At 33.4% G+C, this 22,155-nt stretch overlaps 2 protein-coding genes across 2 annotated transcripts; both read right to left on the reverse strand.

Moving 5' to 3' along the window:
- Positions 1-3,419: 3,419 nt before the first annotated feature.
- Positions 3,420-4,323, reverse strand: LOC131618216 (auxin-responsive protein SAUR78-like). Its single transcript, XM_058889482.1, has one exon. It carries the CDS (start codon positions 4,225-4,227, stop codon positions 3,850-3,852), a length of 378 nt encoding a protein of 125 aa, XP_058745465.1. The 5' UTR covers positions 4,228-4,323; the 3' UTR covers positions 3,420-3,849.
- An 11,919-nt stretch (positions 4,324-16,242) lies between these two features.
- LOC131619958 (cytochrome P450 704B1-like) lies at positions 16,243-18,631 on the reverse strand. Its single transcript, XM_058890997.1, has 5 exons — positions 18,322-18,631; positions 17,888-18,103; positions 17,117-17,800; positions 16,702-16,902; positions 16,243-16,422 (listed from the first exon to the last, which is right to left on the reverse strand). Exons 1-5 carry the CDS (start codon positions 18,595-18,597, stop codon positions 16,243-16,245), a joined length of 1,557 nt encoding a protein of 518 aa, XP_058746980.1. The 5' UTR covers positions 18,598-18,631.
- Positions 18,632-22,155: the final 3,524 nt, after the last annotated feature.

The following is a 22,155-nucleotide window of genomic DNA, read 5'->3' on the forward strand; positions in this document are numbered from 1 at the left end:
GGACTGTGTAAGATCACACTAGGCTTGTTGAGGGGATTGATATTGAATTTTCTTTCTACCTGATGAATCTGGCTCTGCCTATTTGGTTAGCTTTGATCCACATGCCTCATGGATAAATTTCAATAATACCATGATTAGGGCCCACCTGTTTTTGACATAATTCCCCACTATGTCCCATATACCCACAATAGAAACAAAACAAGTGCAATTTTTCATAACAAAAGTCAATTTAATTTACCCAACTTTTCTTACTTCTTATGTACTTCCTAAGCATTATAGAAATGTGATACACATGAGGACTCTGATCTTAACAATAATAGTTATGTTCGGCATATCAAAATTACCAGCTTCATACACTTCTCCAATTTTAAATCCTAGTTTACATCCCATTTGGACTATTCTTCCATAATGGGCAAGCCCCATAGTTTCACCCACACTAGAGCTTTTGAGAATTCCAGGTTGCTAATGGCCATTCTTCCATTCCATTCTTGGAGAATTAACCAAGAATTCATGAAGATCCATGGGCTCCCTTTCAATATGTGTTTATGGTCTTCAATTCTATCCATGGAAATTTTGAAGAAGGATGTATCCACCTCATTGACCATCAAATTTTGCGGATTACACCATATATAGACTAAATGTGCTTGCATAGACCCTCTATGGATGTGTTATTCTATCACCATATTCCCTAAGATGCTGATTTTTGGGGTTACATCTTGTTCTTGGATCTCTTATTCTTCATACAGAAGGAAATCAAAATTTTTGTTGGGATCAGGAATGTTTCTTAAGTCAATGGGGATTGTGAATTTATCAAGATTACTTTTGTGATTAATTTTAAAATGAGAATTGGTTGGAATGTTTGGAAGTATTTTTTGTTGTTTGTTGATGATAATTTTATGTTTCATGCTATCTGATGCATGACCCTTTTTGGTTTCAGGTTTTCTCTTCACAGGAACAAGGTGCTGATTTTTAGGGTTACATCTTGTTCTTGAATCTCTTATTCTTCATACAGAAGGAAATCACGATTTTTGTTGGGATTAGGAATGTTTCTTAAGTCTAGGGGGATTGCGAATTTATCAAGATTACTTTTGTGATTACTTTTAAAATGAGAATTGGTTGGAATGTTTGGAAGTATTTTTTGTTGCTTGTTGATGATAATTTTATGTTTCATGTTATCAAGATACATCTCCGAAAAAACACCTAACAGTTGAAATCCTACGTTTAAATTGAAATATATGTACTTTCGGAGATGCATATCCGAAAACACCTAAAAATAGGTGATTTCGAAGATGCATCTCCAAAATAATTAAAAATATAAAAATGGATAATTTCGAAGATAATTCTCCAAATACTAAGAGTATTTACAAAGAAATTGTCTATTTTTAATATTTAAATTGTTTCACTTTTTATTTTTCAATGGCCTAGATTACACTGGTAAACAATATTAATCCAAATAGTATTAAAAATTAATCCAAATAGTAAGCAATATTAATTTGTCAAAAATAAAGCATTACTAGATATAATTAGGTGTCGTAATTATAATTATTTGAGTTAATTAACATAAACACCATCATCTCCCCTATTAACAACCATTGAAGCAACTTGTTTAACTAATTATCCTCTCTTTGCATACAAGCAACCACCACTAATTAGATTTAACTATAATTCTCGTAAAAATATTATTTTTTGAGAGATTAAAGAAATCGGATTGCTCGCAAATTGTGGTGGTCTACTTAGAAATTTAGAATGCTAAGTGGTTTTCATAATTTTTTGAGAAATTGTAGTGTTTATATGATGCATAGAATTAAAAAAAATATTGGAAAGTTTAAAGTTTGCTTGTACTTGGGTTTTATATATGTTGCAGATAATAATGGGAATTGGATGCATATTATTTTCTCTTGCTAGTAGTAGTTATGATTCAATAGTGTTCCAATCAAATTATCTTAGAATAAATTACATCTTAATTCCTCTTCTTTTTTAAAGAAAAAATCTAGAGAGAATTTTTTTATAAGCAATCTAATGAAAATAATGATATTGCGATTCTAAAACCGATTTCAACATATCACAAGTCTCATAATATCTCTAGTCATATAAATCATATAAGATATTTTTCTTGTTTTCAATTGACGAGATTTATTCTATTTGCCGCCGTGCGTGTTTGGATATATTTAAAGAATCCATGATTTATTTTAGGAGTTTTAGGACTTCACAATTCACATACATACAAGATTTTGTTAAGAATGTAGTATTGTTTAAGAGTAATGATATTTAGTACGAAGGAATTTGGAGAAGAAATGGAAAAATGAACACATGTCACTATATTATAGGGAAATTTTTAATTTATTTTTAATTTAATTTCCTTTTTAATAGGAATCATGGGGTGGTGGAGATAATGAACGGTTGAGATTTATTCTTGTCTTTCTTGTTTTTATGTTTTCTTAACGATTAGCATTTTCCATTATTTAATATATTTTGGCGGACAAAGTATATGTGGAAAAAGAGACTCTTGTAAATTTCTTGACTTACCCACGTGAAGGGAGTTCGACACTTAGACCAACAATAATTTTGGTGTACATTTAGGTAGGAGGGAAACATACATCTATAAAGTTGACTGAAGTTTTTCCACTAATGAGATTTAGCGTTTAAGATTTTACTTTGGACAGTGGCGGAGCCAGGAATTTTAGGCAGTCTGGGCAAAAACTCTACACCATTAATTATTCATCTGTTTTAATTTTCACCCTCTATTTTTATTAATTTTGCCCCTAATTTTGTCTAAAAATCCACTATTAAATTGAGGGGAGTACAAAGAAAATAAGGGTTGAGCCCGGACGCCTGCCCGAGCTAGCTGGGCCTTGGCTCCGCCCCTGACTGTGGAACAAGCAACCCTTTAATCTGCTTCAAATAAAATGGCAAAGTATGAGAAAACGTCTTCAAACAATTAATATACTTTCATACCATTGACATTTTAAATTATTTTAGCATTAGAAATAGTTGATCTTTTACAATAATTAATTTTTTTTCAATAATTAATTTTTTTTCAATAATTAATTTTTTTTTTTGCCGAGAATGTAAAACCTCAAAGATAACAATGATATATCTCTCAGTCCAATAAATATAATTTTTAAAATAATTCATTTTACCATTAAAAAAGAAAAAAGCGATGAGGCTTTTATTCCTTTATATAGCATTATTTGAATACTTAATATTTGATACCGCATATCAATGTCTCTATTTGTCTTCAACTTTTTTACTTCATAAACTTACACAAATTTCAATAACACACTACTACACTTAAAAATTATCCTTGACATCTTTTGACACCTAAATTTAGATGTCAAAATATCATTTCTCATCAATATTATGTTGAAACAAGACTTAAAGACAATTAGCACTTATTCTTAATAAATGTGTACCTGAGTGAGATTTGAGAAACGAACAAAAAATCAAATAGATAACTCTGAGCACATCAATTAAGTAAAATAAATTACATCAGAATCATAATTTATGTTTAACACAATGCTCACGGCAATAGTATATATATAAAACCACCTAAATACACTTAATCAATCTCAATTGACAAATTCACCTATTTTTAATTCCCATAACAAAACAAAACAAAACAATATAAGTCAGTTGCTTACTGTTATTGCTATCTATTAAGGTTTTAAATAGCAAGTGTTGAAACGTTGATTGCAGTCCTTGCAGCGTGAAATAATAGTAATTGTAATTTGCATCTGTCAATACCGTTTTGTCGCGACCGTATTCGATTGCAAACCTCTTTTTTAAAACCTTGTATCTAGCTATGTTAACAAAGCATAATCATCAATTCATCATAATGTGAACTATCCCTCAACATGCACCACAATTGTAGAATTCAACAAGTTCATCCATGGAACCCAATTGTGTCTCATTTCCACCACTCTCAAGCATCCACAACAAATGTTCAAACAAAACAACCTCACAAGAAACAACCACAACACCATCCTCACATCCACCTTCACAACAAGACCTATCCACCAGCTCCTGAAAAACCGGATGCTGAACAACTTCAGAGTTCACAAGATACCGCCGCCGCGACTTTCCGACATAGACAGCATGAAGTTGTTGCTCCTGTTCATGTTTGTTGGAGGAGGAAGACACAGAGCTGCTGTTGCGGGATAATTTGGTTAGCGAAGGCCATCTTTTGATGGCTGATTTGAGTTTTGTTAGTTTTGCAAGCTTGGCCATTTTGGGAGAGAGAGAAGGTGTTTGATGAAATGTCTCACTGAGAAAGTGAAAATGTGATGGAAGATGAGGTGAGAAAGTTTGGTTATAAAGGAGAGATTGTTGAAAAGAGTGATGATGATGATGTGAAGTGAGGGAGTAAACACGTGCATGGCCCACTGTTTAGAACACAGCTAAGAATGTGAAATTTGTTGGGGGAATTGAAAAACCATTTGCTATTTTGTTGGCATGTTGAGAGAGGTTATTGGGATTGCCAAGGTTTTCTTGTGTTTTTACATGTCTGCCCTATTCTTTTGGATCCTTTTATGATTTGTGGTTTTAGAAATGGTCTAAATTCATCTAATGGGTAATTTCACACCATTTAGTTTTGATCAAACAATTTATGTTCCTAGTTAACCCAACAAAATAGGTTTGAAAATAGTGTTTGGATCACAAAATTTCACAAAACTTAGGCATACACTAAAAATAAAATAGAATAAAAAATGAATAATTATTTTAAAATAATTAAATCATGTATTATTTATATATGTGTGTTCAAATAATTATTATTTATGATTGTGTCTGCTATGGGCAAGTCAGAAGGTCCAATAGTCTCGATTTAGAGAATACATTAATTCATCATGTCAATTGAGGATAAGACGTGTAATCTTAAGTTAAAGCATAAGTGTTCTGAATTTTGCAATCATTTAACGGATTCTTGAATCTCACGCCTTAAAACCTACAAGTTGTTATAACCACGAGGAATCACATTATTTTTTTAGTACAAATAAAATTCAAACTCCATTCATTTTTCTTACTCTCATGATTTGATCGTTAGAATGTTAATTTTGTAGATCAGTCTATTTCTTATTGTGTATCGAAAATTCAAATCCACCGCTACGATCGATCTGCGACCATCAATCTCCAATCAATTCAAATTCTCTCAAATAAGAGTGCCGAAACAATATTTTTCTTTAAAATACATAAAAAAACAATACTAAATTCTGAATTGTTTAAACAAGATTGGAAGAACATATATTGGATGTCAATTTTATTTATTTTGTTTTTCATGTTGATCTACCAACCATAGAGTATAATATAGAGGATGTAAAATATTTTTAAAATAAACAATAATAAATATAACAAATAGGAAGGCCATGAGATCCACCGTTAAATTATATAGTTTTTTAGTGTAAAATAGCCAAAATTATAATAATTATATAATTGAAAAGAACTGAATCACTGATGATGATACTTATATGGTATACAAAATTATATAAGGTTGGTGGACATGATTTTAAGTTTGATTCCTGTTCCTTTAAAGTCTTAGAACAATAATTAACATAAAAATACAAGCTACCTTATACAGTATTACATAGAATAAGTACAAGATTAGGTACTAGATTAGAAAAGATTTAGGTATATATGTTGGTTTTCTTGTATTGATTTGTTAAAGGCATGACAAAATGGCATTATGAAACATCAACAGATTAAGGTGTTGGTTGGTAAATAATATTCCAGCTAGGTTTGATGATTCAAGTGGGCTCAATTGTTGGCTTTTGGTGCCCACATTTTGTCCTCTTCTTGTATATGCTTTACTATCTTTTTCTTTTTTTCTGGTATAGAGTGGGACTAGGAATAATATACCCATCTCTTGTTACACTAACAACTTCAATTATAGTCTTTGTCAATTTCTTCTAAGTTCGATTTGAAGGATAATATAAAGAATTTATTTGCATTGAACTTGGGAGAGAGTTGGTAGTGGTACATTTGAAATAATTCTTATATCTAAGTTGATATTTGGGTAGGAATAGACATTTATACTCCATTTGTGCCTTAGAGATACATGAGTGCTCATACTTGTTCTCATTATCTTAGTAATATAATAGATACATGAGTCATGAGTGCCCATATTTTCAAGTTTTTAATAGTATTAAAAAATTATTAAATTTTTTTTTTAAATTAAGAAATAAACAAATGTTTATATGAAACTACGTAACAGTTTATTGTGATTTTTTTTTTTAAATTCTTAAAATATATTTTTTTCAATAATAATATTAATTGTTTTTGTAGTGGAATTAGAATTGGTTTGTAACCATGGAAAATGATCATGTATAGGTGGTGTTGATCTTTGATGCAGTAAAATATGGTGGATCTGCAAGGTTAATACTCCAACGCTCATGTCAGTTCATAATACAAGACGAGTATAGTAAAAAATGGAGATCAGAAAGTGTATTGTGAATATCGTGCGTGGTTGGCTTTTACACAGGTCGTTTTGATTGGACTTGTATCGGGTTAGACCTTGGCATAAGGTCTTTGCCTTGTCTAGAACAGTTTCCCTCAAGGTTTGTCGGGCAAAAATTGGTCGGGAAAGTCTTTGAAGTTGTGGCCAGCCTCTGGCAATGGTGTTCGCTCTTTGAGAGAAGTGAAAAAGCCTTGGATCAGTTGAGAAAGTAGTGAGAAACAAATGCATTAATTTTTTCCCATCATTGAAATGTTTGTTGATTTTCTCTGAAGCGTGGTTTGAGATGACTAGTTTATGGAATGACACTTTCTTATAATGCACATGAGTTTGTTTATGTTCCCTAGAAGAAATCCATTTGTAGATTTTGTAACTTCACATTCCAACTAAGCTGGTCCGTTGAATGCATTTTCGTTTACATAAGGGTTTTTGAGTTTGAGAGAACGTTTGCTATCTCAGAGGATCAGTTTCGACTTATGAGCGCATTTTTTTCTTCTTCTTCTTCATCAAGAGAATTTCCTTGAGTGGTTGATATTCCTTGAACAATGCTTCCATCCTCCCTTTTAAATTTCAATTTTCTCGCCTGATTCTGCTTAATCAGGTACCCTCATTACCTTAAACTTTTCCGTATCTTCAACATTCACTTTATCGTAGCTAATATGGATGATAATACCTTTAGTTGGTCTAGAACTTTTAGGAGTGATGATTCTTTCTTAGTTAGGGTCAGAGTATCTTTTGGTCCAAACTCTTCCGATTTAATCACTGATCAATCAAACTTCTCTAATGACGATGCAGAAGGTGGTCGCACAGTCGCTTTCATGCCCCCTCCTCCCAAGCTGTAGGAATGTTGACTTTGCCAACATTGCTGACTCAAGAAATATAGGTTGTTATTCTAAACAGGGAGGATACTAAAGACAATATCAATGCCTATTGAAAAGCTTATAATTGAGATCCCATTAGTGCCGACATTAAGGATCATCTAGAATGCGGGACCTGACTGGACGGATGCAAATAAATAGAGCTCGGTGGATGCATATATCGTGGGTGCTCTATTTTAAGTACTCAAAAGGCCCTAAGTGCGACTAACATCGTGGTCGTTTGTCCTTCTAATTAGTCGGTCCTTCTGGTGAATCTAGAAAAAAATATACGCAACACCTTTGAAGGGTGTTCAATCCCCTCCTATGAGTGTTTATTCACCAAGATAAATCTGCGGCTCCCTCTGTCTAAATTTGAGTGGGAGGTGTTGAAGTACCTGAAGGTTTCTCCTTCTCAGCTTCAACCAAGTTCCTATGTCAAGGTGTTCCAATTTTGGACCGAGCATAGGTTCTTACGGGTTATTCTTTAATTTTTTTCTGAGTTATACACACTTCCCATATTGATCTTTGTTAGTATATTCCCTTATACTGATGAGGACCCGTACTCGAGAAGCTCAGTTTGCATTTTGCTCCAACCTTAATCACCCTTGCAAGGTATGGTTTTTGAAATATTGGTCTAGGACCCATTTCTATTATGAGCCTCATTCATATAACATCTAACTAGATTCCCTCACTATTTATGAAGTTATGATGATGAGGGATCTATAGTCCTAATACCGAGGAATTGGCTATAAGGAAGGGGTCGACCCTAGCGAAGTGTCGCCCTCCTATCAAAGGAAGAAATCGATTGATACTCGTGCCATTGTAAGTGCGTTTGTTCGCCCAAAGAGGAAAAAGATCTTTGGTGAGGATGGAGTCCTTGGTTTTTTATAATGCAATTGTACTTGTAGATAAAATGGACTATTTATAAAAGTTATATGTTACTACCACCACTCAAGGTGTCAACCCTGGTACCCTGACTCAAGTTTCTACTCTTCCTCCTACAAATCCAATCGCGCCATCTAATATTGAGGCTACCTCAATTGCCTTGGAGTTAGCCAGCTTATTCTAGTCACTATTGCTCTGACTATGGAGGATCACCCATGGTCTTCTACTACCTCGACAAAGAGAGACCAAGATCAGGACCAAATTCCTCTTTTAGAGGAAGATAATCCTAAACGAATTCGTCTTTCCGGGGTGCTGCTTCAGGATTAGCCACTTCTCTTTTTAAATTACCCTCCGTACTACCTACCCAAATTCCTCGTACTCTAGAGGAAGATTTTTCTGCTGTGTCCAAGGAGTATCTAGTTTATCGTCAAAATATTTCTGAGGCGGACAAGATGGAACTTTTTTAGGTTGCCTTTTACACTTACAAAGAGGCTTCTTTGTTTTCACGTTTCGCTGCTGGTCGGCAACATCCTGGTCATAGATAATCCTTCCAATGAATGCGGTACTTAGAATGGGGAAATGGGAAGCTATGGAGCATAAGTGTTCTAATTTTTAGTAAGAGACATATGCTCTTTAGGAAAAGGTTCGTTGTTCTGAGGCTTTATAGTATGAGGCAAAGATCCATGGTTCTCCTTATACTTTAGCTCCCTAAATTGTTAAGCTAGAGTCATCCTTAGAGACAAAGAAGAAGCATCGTGAGGAAACTGTCGTTTTCGCTGTAGAGGCAAACTATCGTGCTAACGAGGCTTAGAAATCCCTTCAATAGAAGAAAGAGTCTCGTACTGAAGATCATAGAACTCACGATTTCCAGGTGGCTGAGCTAAATGAGATATTATGGGAGTCCCTTTAGCAAACTCTAGCTAATGTATACAAGCCTTTCAATTAGGAAGTTGACCAGGTGAAAGGGTTATGCCAGGCATCTGATGTGTCTATCAAATTTTATGGTCTCGACCTAGCGACGTAAAATAACACAAGAGTTTTATCGTTACTAGCTCCAATAGAGAAGAGTTAGCTTCATCCTCTAGAGTCATTAGGAACCGTCTACAACCAAAGGTAAGGTTCTTATCCTTACCCCCAGGTTTTTCCTAGTTTGATGTGGACATTTTCAGGCTCTAGAACCTGCGCTTTTGAATTGGCTAGTTCTTAAGAGAGGGTGCACTAGCTACTCTTGAAGCGTGTCAACCAAATGAGAAATATGCCTCAAAAGAGATACTTACACCATCCTGCCGAGGGTTATAAGACCTTTTTTTGCTTGCAATGTTTCACATAACTATCAAATTAGTTATTAAAATAGCATAAAACTTCACAGAATACTTATCTTTTCGAAAAGAATCGCAAAGAAAGCGTATTCTGCTTCCTCTTTGATCCTTTATTTGATTGACTCCATAATTGAGGATTGTTACTGCAGAAGCATCTATTAGTCAGCTTCACTTTACAAGGATATATATTATGGTCATCGTAGGTGTGGTCCTCTTCTTTAGATACTTGAAAATTGCAATTGTTTCTTAAGGTGTCTCGTCTACATACTTTTGTAAAAGGGTTGTTATTGGGTGACCAATGTCTTTGTAGCTACTCTTCCTGCCCATGGCCATAGAGGCCATGTCATGTCTAAGTGAATTCTCTCAACTAGATCTTATGAACTATCAAATGAGTTATTTAATCTCTTTTGTTTATTTACCTTGGGTCGATGTTGGTATTTAGAAATCCTATGAAACTTAGTCAATGGTCTATTTGAAGGGGAGATTCAAAACTATCGTCCAGAATTTGGATGGACTAGCCTCGATATGGCTTACTCTGAAATTGTTTTTGAAAAAGTGATTAAGTTCCTTAAGACAACTTCTTTAATACGTCCATTTTCTGCTTGCATGTGTTGAGCCTAGTTTTCTTTCATACTATAATATCTCCAAGTGAATTGGGAAAACCAGAGTGTTTAAATTTCTTCGATGGACCTAATGAGGACGTCTTTGATGATTTTCCATACAAAATCACCAAAAAGATTAGGACACATTTCTCTCACCTGCTCCTTTTCTACTAACGGTGTCAGATATGTTCTTCCGCGAGGGTAAGTCATTGTAAGTAATTGATGGCGATTTAATTGATCAATCGCGTCAGATTAGAAATTGTTATAGGAATTATGCCCTATACAAGATATCTCATAGGCGTTCTCCAAGCTATGGAGACGGATCTCAATTGTGACTATCAATCATGGTGGAATAAAACCAAAATATTTAACAAATCTCCTCATTGCAGTGTATGTGTTGATTGTCTCCTTTTACAGGTTTCGGTAGATACCTGGCTATGGATTGAGGATGATTTATTTGTGGAAATTTACGGGAATTAAGAGTCAATTCCCACAGACGGCGCCATTGTTTCATTGTGGAACCATAATTGGTTTGTACAAATGAAAAAGGGTCATGAATCACTGGTGGTGATCTCCGATGTAGTGGCGCATGTTGGACATTTAAAGTTAGCACTCCAACGCTTAAGTTAGTTGAAAATCCAAGATAAATATAAAAAATTGAGATCAGAAAAGTGTACCTTGAATATCACGTGTGTTGACTTTTATATGTTGAGTTATTTTGGTTAGACTTGTATCAGATTATGTTTTGGTGTTCGATATTTGGTCGGCGCAGAACAATAATAAAATAAATTTAAATATATATATATATATATATATATATATATATATATATATATATATATATATATATATATATATATATATATATATATATATATATATATATATATATTGGATGCAGATAAATACTAAGTTACCCTACATCTACTTATACTATGTTTTTTTGTGTGTAAACAAATTAATTTACATTTACCGTATATCTCAAATTTTTTAGAAACCTTTGTATCCGATTTATGACCAACTAAATAAACGAACCAATACAAAAATTATTTGCAGCTTTGCACTAGCAAATAATTGATAGATTAAAGTATATGAAACGTATAAAACAGAAGCATATGCAAAGTCTGTAAAACGGAAACACAAAATTGGATATGTACCATGACATATCCATGTGAGAGAGACACTATTTCTGTGGTCCAATCCAAATAACACACTAAAAAACAAGATCCTCAGTCACAGAAACAAAATCCTATGTATATGGTTCACAAATCCACCAGTGGTCCAGTTCTTGATATTCCCGCTGACTAAGCTGCTGCTTACAGCTTACTACTGATGCAATCACGTTCAAGCCTAGCCATTCATTCCACGTTTTTCCTTGGACCGACGTTAGTAATTTTGTTTTGTTTTGTACGAAGAAATTGTTACGGACATTGAGTGCTACTAAATGTGAAAATATATAGATATAAGTAACTCTTGGTTTATGTAGGAGAAAAGCTGTTTTTGAGAGTAACGCTTCAATTCGCTTATTTGCATGTATTCAGTTGATTATATTAATTTGTATGTACAGCTGTTTTGGAAAACGTAGGTACTGCTTTTTACAAAAGCTACTCCTATTTTCTGATGTTCGAAAATGTACAACAATATGTTGGAATAGCTCGGCTGACAATTGTTAGTTAGAGTCACAAAAAACTAGAAGATTCATTAACATACTCTCTATGCTGATGAAATTATGTTGTTTTCCAAAAGTCTATTCAAGCCATTGTCTAACTTGTTTAGTAGATATGCACTGTGTTTTGGACAAGTTGTTAATCCCTCTAAATCCATCATTTATGCTAGTTCCATGAGTTCTCAAAGGTTGAACATTATTGCTATCAAATTACTCCCTCCGTCTTATAATAAGTGTCTCATTTGCATTTTTTACTTGTCTCAAATTAATTGTCCATTTACAATTCAAATGCATCAATCATTATTATTTTTCCACTATTATATCTCTATTTATTAACTTTCACGTTATTCAACTACTATTAATAGGGGTATTCTAGTAAATGACATTAACTTTTTTTACTAAAACCAACACATCCAATCATTTTCTTAAAAACCGCGCATTGCTCAAATAAGACATTTATTATGAGACGGAGGGAGTAGGTTTTTGAATTGGTCTCCTCTCCTTCATTTACTTGGGTGCTCCAATTTTCAAATGCAGACTCAAAAAAAGCATGAAAGGGTCAAATGCGTTTATTACAAATCTGAGAATCACATTTGCACTATCATATGTCTATTTGTAGACGATCTACTCATATTTAGATCAAACATTTAGACTGTTAATTATATGAAATCATTGTTGTACAACAAGTTTGATATGAAATACCTAGGAGAAGCGAGCGTGATTCTTGGTATCAATATCACGAGATTTAAGCAAGGAATTTATTTGGATCAATCACACTATATGGAAAAGATCTTAACGAAATATAATTACTTTTATTGTACACCTACGAGCACACCATACGATCCAAACATGAAACTATTTAAGAACACTGATGAAAGTGTTAGACAAACAAAATATGCGAACATCATTGGCAGTCTTAGGTATGCCACTAATTGTAGTAGACCCGACATTGCATATGTCATAGGATTATTGTGCAGGTTTACTAGTATATCGATTCATGAGCATTAGCAAGCTACTAAGCGAGTCATGCGGTACCTTAAAAAGATCATGAATCTCGATTTGCATTATCGGAAATTTCCTGCTAAACTTGAAGGATCTAGTGATGTTGATTGGAATATCTTATCAGATGATTCCAAAGCAATTAGTTCTTATATATTCAACATAGCTGAAGGAGCTGTATCTCGGAAATCAAAGAAATAAACTATCCTAGTTTAGTCCACGATGGAGTCTGAGATGATAGCATTAGTGGGTGTTAGTGAAAAAGCAAATTGGTTAAGATGTTTGTTAGCTGATATCTCTTTATGGAAAAAACCTATGCTAACTGTTTTGGTCCACAACGATATTTAGCATGGTAAAAGATGTCAAATTAGAAGAAAACACAACACAATTAGAGATTGAATCTCTAAAGGAGTTGTAAGTGTGGTCATGTATGCACTGATGAAAATTTAGTAGATAGTTCGACTGTTTTGCATAATTTTAGACAGTGACACAAAACGTTTTAAAGAGAGCGACCTAGTCCGCGACTCGACTCAATAATTTTTTCTGTGGCTGGATTTTTAAAACCGTGAAACAACATACATTGACCTCCCCAACTTTAAGATCTTGAATTCATGAGGTTTTGGCCTAGTCCCTTCATTTTTATACATTATCATTTCTAATCTATGGCTGAAGTCCTCTTTTGCTTAAAAAAAAACTTTGATCCTTCGATGTCACGCAACATCTTCAATGAAATTCTCACAATTTTTACTAAAGAGTTTCATTATTTAAAGAGCTCCTTCACTTAGGAGCGAGGTACACATCAATCTTACAATTTCACACTCTCATTTTCATGAATCTCATTTAGCATCATGGTCTTCTGATATCACCTACCTTCATTAGAGGTCCCCTCATATCAATATTCATATGTGTTTTTACATTACATCCCTAGGAAAAAGAAATGCCTCGTAATAATCTCACTTCCAAATCACAACAAATCCTATACTCCTTTCAAGCCAACATGTTAGTGAGACAAACTAATTGTTACGGTTGTGTTTCTACCAAACAACCCCCTTCCTCATTCTATGTTACAACAAAGTTACACTCTTACACGCAAATGATGGCTACATAAATGGTCCCAATTTTTTGACACAACAATTCATAGGTGGTCATCATGTGCTTAAGAACATTGGGATGTGTATTCCAAAACAATATTAATCTTGAGGGTTTGGAGTTGGACCATTAGGTACAATAAGATATATGCATTAAATTTGAGGGTCACGTTGAAGATTTTCTTGTTATAAACCATGTGCCATAAAAAAGATTAAATCAAATCATTCAACTATTATTGAATAGGGTTTATTATAAGTACTAAATAGGTAAGTATATTAAACAAGAGTATATTATATGATTTTTTTTAGTATTAAATAGTAGACATGATATCAAACAATTACTAAAAAAAGTGATTTTGAGATTGTATTTTAGAGGCAAATCTTCCTCCTCTTTGATTATGTTTATATAGTCAACAACTAACATGCATCTTGGTGTTTGTACATTTTTTATTTGGTTTTCTAAGGTATTGGTACATTATTTAATTAAACGTTTATTGCATTTTTTTTCCTTTTTTTTTTTGTCCTTTCTATCCCATAAATGAAGATAGTGATTTAGCTACAAGAGATTCATTAAATAAGTAGATATTGGCCGCATGAGAGGGTGAGAGTGAAAATGGTTGTAAAAGGGATATTATCAATTTTGTCAAGGATTTTTATTTTGTTAAATTAACTACATAAGAAAGAAGAAAGAGAACTATGTTACTTGGGGCTCAAGTTACTACATTTTATGAGTTTGAAACTATAAAAGAATGATTTGTTCATGATTGGAATTATTTCTATTGATTGATCTTGAAATTATATACAAGAGAGACTTGACAAATTTAAGTCAGTTTCTCAATAAGTTCTAACTACTTTAAGGAATATATTATAAACAAATTTCACTTTTTAAATTTATTGAATAACTAATGTACCAGGTTTATATATAAATCAAATGCATTAATTATTTAATAAATCTAAAAAGTAAACTTTGTTTATAATATGAGACAGGATAGTACTAATTAACTTTTAACAAACAATTTGTTTCAAACTTTCAAATTAAAGTTACAACTCAACACACTACTTAAACTTTATATTTGAAAATCTTTCTATTGCAATAAGCATCTTCAGTTCATCAAAACTTAATCTATAATAATTTTTTCACCTATTAGTTAATTGTTTACTTGATCTCACCGAAAATAAGTCTCCCTTCAATGTGAATGCTTCTTCAAAGATTGATTGGATGTTTTTTAGATTAAAAGATGATTTGTTGTCAACCAGCAGCTTTATTTTCTTTCCTTTATGAATCTTCAATTCTTCTAACGACATCTTAAATCAATTGTACTCAAGCGACTCCAAAGGAAGTTGTCACATATATTTTGTTTCACATGATGGCAGTGAAAATGTCGGCTCCTTCTTTGAAGTCCATGAGATTGGTGCTCCACCAAGCATGAACATAGAGTCTACGATGCTCTTCCTATCATATTGATCATTTCCCCATTCATAATTTGAGTAGCCACTTGTCATTGTATCTCCTTTTCTATTCTTCTAATTTTCTATCAAAATACCATGGCTGGTTATGCCTCAAACATACCTGAGTATCCTATTTGTTGCTAGAAGATGAGATACTATTAATTCCTCCATAAATCTACCAAATAATCCTACACTTTGACACTAGACAGATATAACTTTCCTTCCTATATAAGTGTGATTATGAGTCACACCTAAGTACTATTCAACTAATACTTGCAAAGTTCTACCTTAATTTAAGCGGCGTAGTGTTAACCTTTTGCAGATACTCTCTCTATTTACCGAAGAACTATCACTTCCATGCCATAAAGATCTTCACGGTGGTCGTCATCAACCTATCACTCATTCTCTATTCCAGTACATAATACAACCAATGATTTTGATCAATTACATGAGACTAAAAAGTTTATCTCTAACAACTTTTAAATGAAAGATCCAGGTGAGAACTATATGATTTGGAATACATATTTTTTATAAATCACAAGAATTGTTATGCTTGTATCATAAGTTATATGTCAATAAAGTTTTAGACAAATTTTGAATAGATAAATGTTTAGAAAAAATTTTACTCCAAAATCAAGAAAATCGTTGTATGTTGCAGAGTACTTGTCAATTAAAAATCAAGAAAATTGAATCTGATGTCATTTTTAATTTTTTTCCTAACGTGTTTCAAAATATCATGGCTAACATATATATTCTTATAATGTTAAATCAACCAACTACTTACCTTTGTGTAAAAAATACAATTTCCAACCATGATATTACATGACTCTGAGTTTTCTAACTTCTATTGTTAATAATTTTAAAAATCTCAATAAAATCATAATTTATTCCTCCCATCAATATGTATATTGACAATCCTTATGGAACACATATCAATAACGTTTCTCTATGGTAACCTTCAAGCCATGTGCCATTGATAAAATAGTCATCATTCTGTATTTCACTTGATGATCAGGCACCAAATTGAACTTGTAAAATCTGCACAAAATTGCTAACACCATCCTCATCTGAAGATATGCAGAGTCCTTACCAAGACATATTCTTGGCCCGGCCTGTGAATCAAAATTAAAATTAACACTTCTGATCAAAAGCGAGTCTGGTGTCACACTGTGAGGGAGTGACACAGACTATGTGACACTAACGCATATAATTATAGCGTCTGACTATTAAGTTTGGTGCATGTGTCAATCCGTGTATGTGTCAATCCACTATACGTCAGTAATCAAATCACAAATTTTAAATAGAAAGACTCGTAATTTATTGTCGTGTTGGCGGGTTGTGATTGATTTTCTATGTAAAATATAATACTCAATTTTCACTAATTTATTTACCTGAAAAGCTGTGAATTTGAATGGAGATTCATTTTTAAGAACACCATCATGAAACCATCTTTCAGGTTTAAATGAAGCAGCACTAGGGCCCCAATTATACTCCATCCTTCCCATTGAATATGGAACATAAGTTACCATACCCCCTGCTTTTATTTTTGTACCATCTGGCAACACATCATCCTCCATCACACCTTTCGGATCCTACATCAACAATCACGCATTTCAACAAGCTATGTAGCACAGACACTTTATATTTAAGACATGTCTATTTCTCAACACGTATCAGTGTCAAGCATGACACTGAGACACATATATTAAAATTCAATTATTTTACTTTTCAAATTATTATTGATATCGACATGTTAGTGTCGCGTCTGTACATAATATCTAAGTCTAACATGTAAAAGATGCAAACCTGAGGAACGGCCGGATACAATCTTAGTGTCTCAGTTATAACCGCATGCAAATAATGCAATCTTTCCAATGAATCTTTGTTCAACAATTTCGAAAATTGCACTACTCTTTGATTGAACAACTCAGGTTCATCTACGTCCTCATCATCGCATTTCGGCAAAGTAACATTCTCTTCTTTTGCTTGATTCTCCTCAAAACTTTTGAGCTCCAAGTAAAGCTTCTCAGCAACATGAGAATGTGTCATCACCATATATATAGCCCATGATAGAGTTGTTGCAGTTGTGTCTCTACCAGCAATCACAAAGTTCAAAACAACATCTCTCAAACTCTTGTCACTTGCATTGTCTTCTCCCAACTCTATGAATCTTGATAATATATCATTCTTTATCTGATTTTCTTGGCCACTCTTTTTCGCGTCCTCTATCTCCGCCTTTCTTGTTCGAATAACCGAGTAAGTGAAATCATCAATGATTTTGATGCTCTTATCAAGTTGCGCTTCTGAGCTGAGATTTAGAATTTTCTTAATTTTCCATAAAGGATCGATGAAACGAAGCGTTACAATGATATTAGCGGTATCAAAAGCTTGAGCAAAAGAGTTTTTTGGTGAGCTTGGATTCAAAGTTCCAATTTCCACTCCAAAACCAACTTTGCATATAGAGTCTAATGTCATTCTCATCAATAACTCCTTCAAAAAAATTCACATTTGAAGCATCAATAACTAAAAAAATAAAATATTAAAATTTCACTGAAAAAATTATTGTACTTTTAACACCTGCATATCAATTTGTTGGTTGTGAAAAGATGCTTGGTTGAGAATTGATGAGAGTTTTAAAGCATACTCTTTGAAAACTTTGGTGCTGAAATCTCTTAAATTTCTTGATGCAAATTCTAAGCTAGCAGTTTTTCTTTGTTTCTTCCAAAGCTCTCCATCAACATTGAATATTCCATGTCCAAGTAGCACTTCCATATATGAATGGTACACTTCACCCTACAATCGTAATCACAAGCATCAGTGTGCATCAGATACATCATAAGACACCAACACGTATCAGACACTAAACATATCTTGAACATATTATAAGAAAAAGATGTTACACCAGTACGTATCAGACACTATACATGTCTTCAACATATGAAAAATATGTTACAGCAAAACGTATCAGACACTAGACATGTCTTCAATATATTATAAGAAAAAGATGTTACCTTAGGATAATTGTTGAAGTTGGTCTTAAGTACATGTTCCACATTAACAGGATCAGCAATGTATGTATAAGTTGTGAATGGCATAGGGACAACAACAGTTTTGGAAATGGAAAAATATTCAACAAGCCAATCATGCATTCTATCATAGTTCATCAATTGTTCAATGGCAGCTCCAAGAAAAGGCCAAGTTTTGGGACCTTTTTTGTTTCTTTGACTCCATCTGTGTGTGAAAATCCATGAAACAAACATGCATATCAATATCATTAACCCTCCCATGTTGTTATCTATGTCTTAAGGGAGAAAATGTTGTGAGGTTTGTATCTTGTCTCATTTTTATGACATGTAAAATGAACTATATAATGATATTTTAATGTGTCACAAAAGATGAATGATTAAGTGATTTTTTTATACTAATTAAGGGAAATTTGAGGTGGTTAAGTTGTAGGTTGCTATGTAGTAACAATTTGGTCATGATCTTTGTAGTGCATGAGTTGTAGATGTATAAAATATAGAAAAAATACTCATTTGTTTTGTGCCTTTTAGCTAAATTTCCTAGAATCATCTTACTAATGATTTATTGGTACACTGGTTGGTACCAATATCATGTAAAAAAGTTTATTTAAAATTAAAATTTGTTAAAATAAATTAACATACAAAGTGATATAACATTAAATAATTGAATATAATAAGTTTTATACAATTAAATTCGAAAATATTCACCTAAAATATAAAATAAATATTGTGTAAACAATTTTTAAATAAGAAAAAATTTAAATGAAATGCAAAAATATATGGACATGAAAATGATTCACTTCTCAAAAAAAATAAAAAAATTGTTGTAAATAGTTTTTTTTTAAGTGGTAAATAGTTTGATTCTATACACATATAGTATATACAACACTTACAGTTATGTGAGAGGAAAATGGATTTTAGGGACTAACTCGATAATGAGCAACAACAAAAGATTCAATAATAGCAAATTGCTAAGTGTTATGTTTAGGAGGTAAGTCCATTCATTTGAGCATAATTTTATGAAAAAGAACATTTCTTCTATTGAACATATTTCTATGCAAAATAATACGTTTTAGGATTGTCCTATATTCCCTAATGAAAAAATGAATAATAGTATAAGGAGATATCATGCAATGCTTCAATTGGACTATATAGAACAATTTTGAAATCTCTATTTTTGTATCTCTTGGGAAAAGGATGTCCCGAACAAAATATAATAGAGAACACAGTAGAAAAGTAAGAAGAACATCAAGGATTTGTTATAAATGTTATTCTTTATTTTTTCTATGAAACAAGATTATAAGTGATACAAGAATAACAAATAACCCTATCACCCTAAATTAAAATTTGCAATATACAATGATGATAGATTAGTATGTTATTTATAATAAATCTAACATACTAAACTAACGGGTTTTTTCACAAATATCAATTACAAGCCAACTTAGAGTACAAGCTAATTTAAACAATTTGACATAACAAAGAGACCCAATTCGAAATACTAACAACCCTAACATTTCGACAGTCACATACTAGAACACACTTCGACTATAGTATGTAGGTCTTTGACACATTCTCTGTCGAAACAGGAAGCTACTCTTCGACCACTAGAGTTTGATCCAATTCTCACAAATCTCCACCTTAGAACAAACTCTAACATCAAAGAACAAACTAGATTTCGTCATGCAGCTTTATCAACTACATACAGTGGAAAAACTTGCAACTCGACAATGTCTTGGTGATCATATCAGCAGCATTGTGATCTATCGAAACCTTCAGCACTTGGACTTCTCCACTCTCGAATACTCCTCTAACGAAATGCAACCTCACATCGATATGCTTGGTTCGCTCATGATATACTGAGTTCTTCGAAAAGTGTGTAGCACTTTGACTATCACATTTAACATCAATACCTCGACCTTGAAGTTTCAACTCCTTCGCAAAGCCTTCTAGCCACAATACTTATTTCACAGCTTCAGTTAAGACAATATACTCCGCCTCAGTGATTGATAAAGCAACAATCTTCTGAAGTATTGCTTTCCAACTAATTCTTGTGACAAACATAGTGAAAACGTATCCAGAAATAGATTTTCTAGAATCCATACAACCTGCATAGTCAGAGTCGACATATCCTTCGATTACTGCTTTACTATCTTCACCCAAGGCTCCACCATAAATTAGGACTCTATTTCGAGACCCATTTATGTACCTTAGAATCCACTTTAATGCTTGCAATTGATCCTTTCCAGGATTTGCCATGTACCTGCTTACAAGACTTACTGCATATGAAATGCTATTCATATAAGCTCTTTCGACATTAGTACTGGGACACTGATCAATACTCAGCTTGAATTGAGGGTGTGTCGGAGTCACAACAGACTTTGAATTCGACATACCAAACTTGTTGAGAATCTTCTGTAGATATGCCTCTTGAAATAAGCATAACTTTTACTGCTTTCTATCTCTTCGGATGTCAATCCCAAGAATCCTAGATGCTGCTCCCAGATCCTTCATATCGAACACCCTATTGAGTTCAGCCTTCACCCTCATTACATCTTCAACATTGTTGCTTGCTATGAGAATATCAACCACATACAGCAACAAAATAAATGAATTACCAGGTCAAAATCGAAAGTATACTCAGTGGTCGAACTGACTTCTAACGAAACTTATGCGTGTCATGAACTTATCGAATCTCTTATTCCACTGTCGAGGAGATTGTTTCTGTCTATATAGATATTTGTTTAGCTTGCACACATAATCTATATAGAACGCAATCTTCACATCCATCTATTCCAGTTCAAGATCGAACTGTGCCGCCATGGAAAGCAACATTCCAATGGACCTATACTTCACAACAGGAGAAAATACATCATTGAAGTCGACACCTTTTTTCTGAGTGAAACTTCTTGCGACCAACCTTTTCTTGTATCTTTTCGACGCCACTCCTCTGATTCCTTCCTTAACTTTGAAAATCCATTTACAGCTGACTAACCTTGCCCCAGCGTGTTTTTCTATCAGTTCTTCAGTGTGATTATCATGAAGAGATTTCATCTCATCATTCATGGCCTTCAGTCATTCACTCTTATTTCGACTCCTCATAACTTCCTTATAGTCTCTAGGTTCTTCGTCTAGAACCTCACTTGCAGAGATTAAGGCATAAGCTTTAAGACTTGTATACCCAACTCTCCGAGGTGTCTTGATGACTCTTCTCAACCTATCTCTTAACAATAGGTAGTTATCGATAGTTTCCTCAACTTCCTCAGCATCTTCTGCTTCTTCTTCGACTTCATCTGGGATATGCAAGTCAGCATCAACATGCTCCATCTCAACGGGAATTTCTACCTGTTCCAGCTCTTCGTCAGATATTTCTACACTTCGACCAACATCATCAGTTTTCTTAAAAGTCATTTCAACTTCATTGAAAACTACATCTCGACTGGTGACACTCTTCTTGTGACATGGCTCTAGGCACCATAGCCTATAAGCTTTGACTCCCTCAGAATATACCATAAACATGCATTATAGAGCTCTAGGTTCGACCTTGTCTTGCCTAATGTGAGCATAGGTTACACAGCCAAATACTATCTGTTTGTCGAGATCTGGTGGATGTCCCGATCAAACTTCTTCAGGTGTCGTCATATCTAACACACTCGAAGGACATCTGTTTATCAGATATGTTGTTGTCAAAACAGCCTCAGCCCAAAATACCTTCTTTAACCCAGCATTAGTCAACATGCATCTGATTCTCTCTAAAATAGTTTGATTAAACCTTTCAGCCAAACCATTTTGTTGTGGAGTACGTGCAGTAGTTATGTGCCT

The sequence above is a fragment of the Vicia villosa genome, linkage group LG7 (genome assembly GCF_029867415.1).
Source record: "Vicia villosa cultivar HV-30 ecotype Madison, WI linkage group LG7, Vvil1.0, whole genome shotgun sequence".
NCBI classification, from domain to species: Eukaryota; Viridiplantae; Streptophyta; class Magnoliopsida; order Fabales; family Fabaceae; genus Vicia; species Vicia villosa.

Coding starts and splice junctions, on each gene's coding strand:
- LOC131619958 (XM_058890997.1), bottom strand. CDS start 18,597: ATGGGAGGGTTAATGATATTGATATGCATGTTTGTTTCATGGATTTTC. Junction 18,104..18,321: donor ACTTCAACAATTATCCTAAG/GTAACATCTTTT, acceptor TTACGATTGTAG/GGTGAAGTGTACCATTCATA. Junction 16,903..17,116: donor TGTATCCGGCCGTTCCTCAG/GTTTGCATCTTT, acceptor TTGTTGATGTAG/GATCCGAAAGGTGTGATGGA.
- LOC131618216 (XM_058889482.1), bottom strand. CDS start 4,227: ATGGCCAAGCTTGCAAAACTAACAAAACTCAAATCAGCCATCAAAAGA.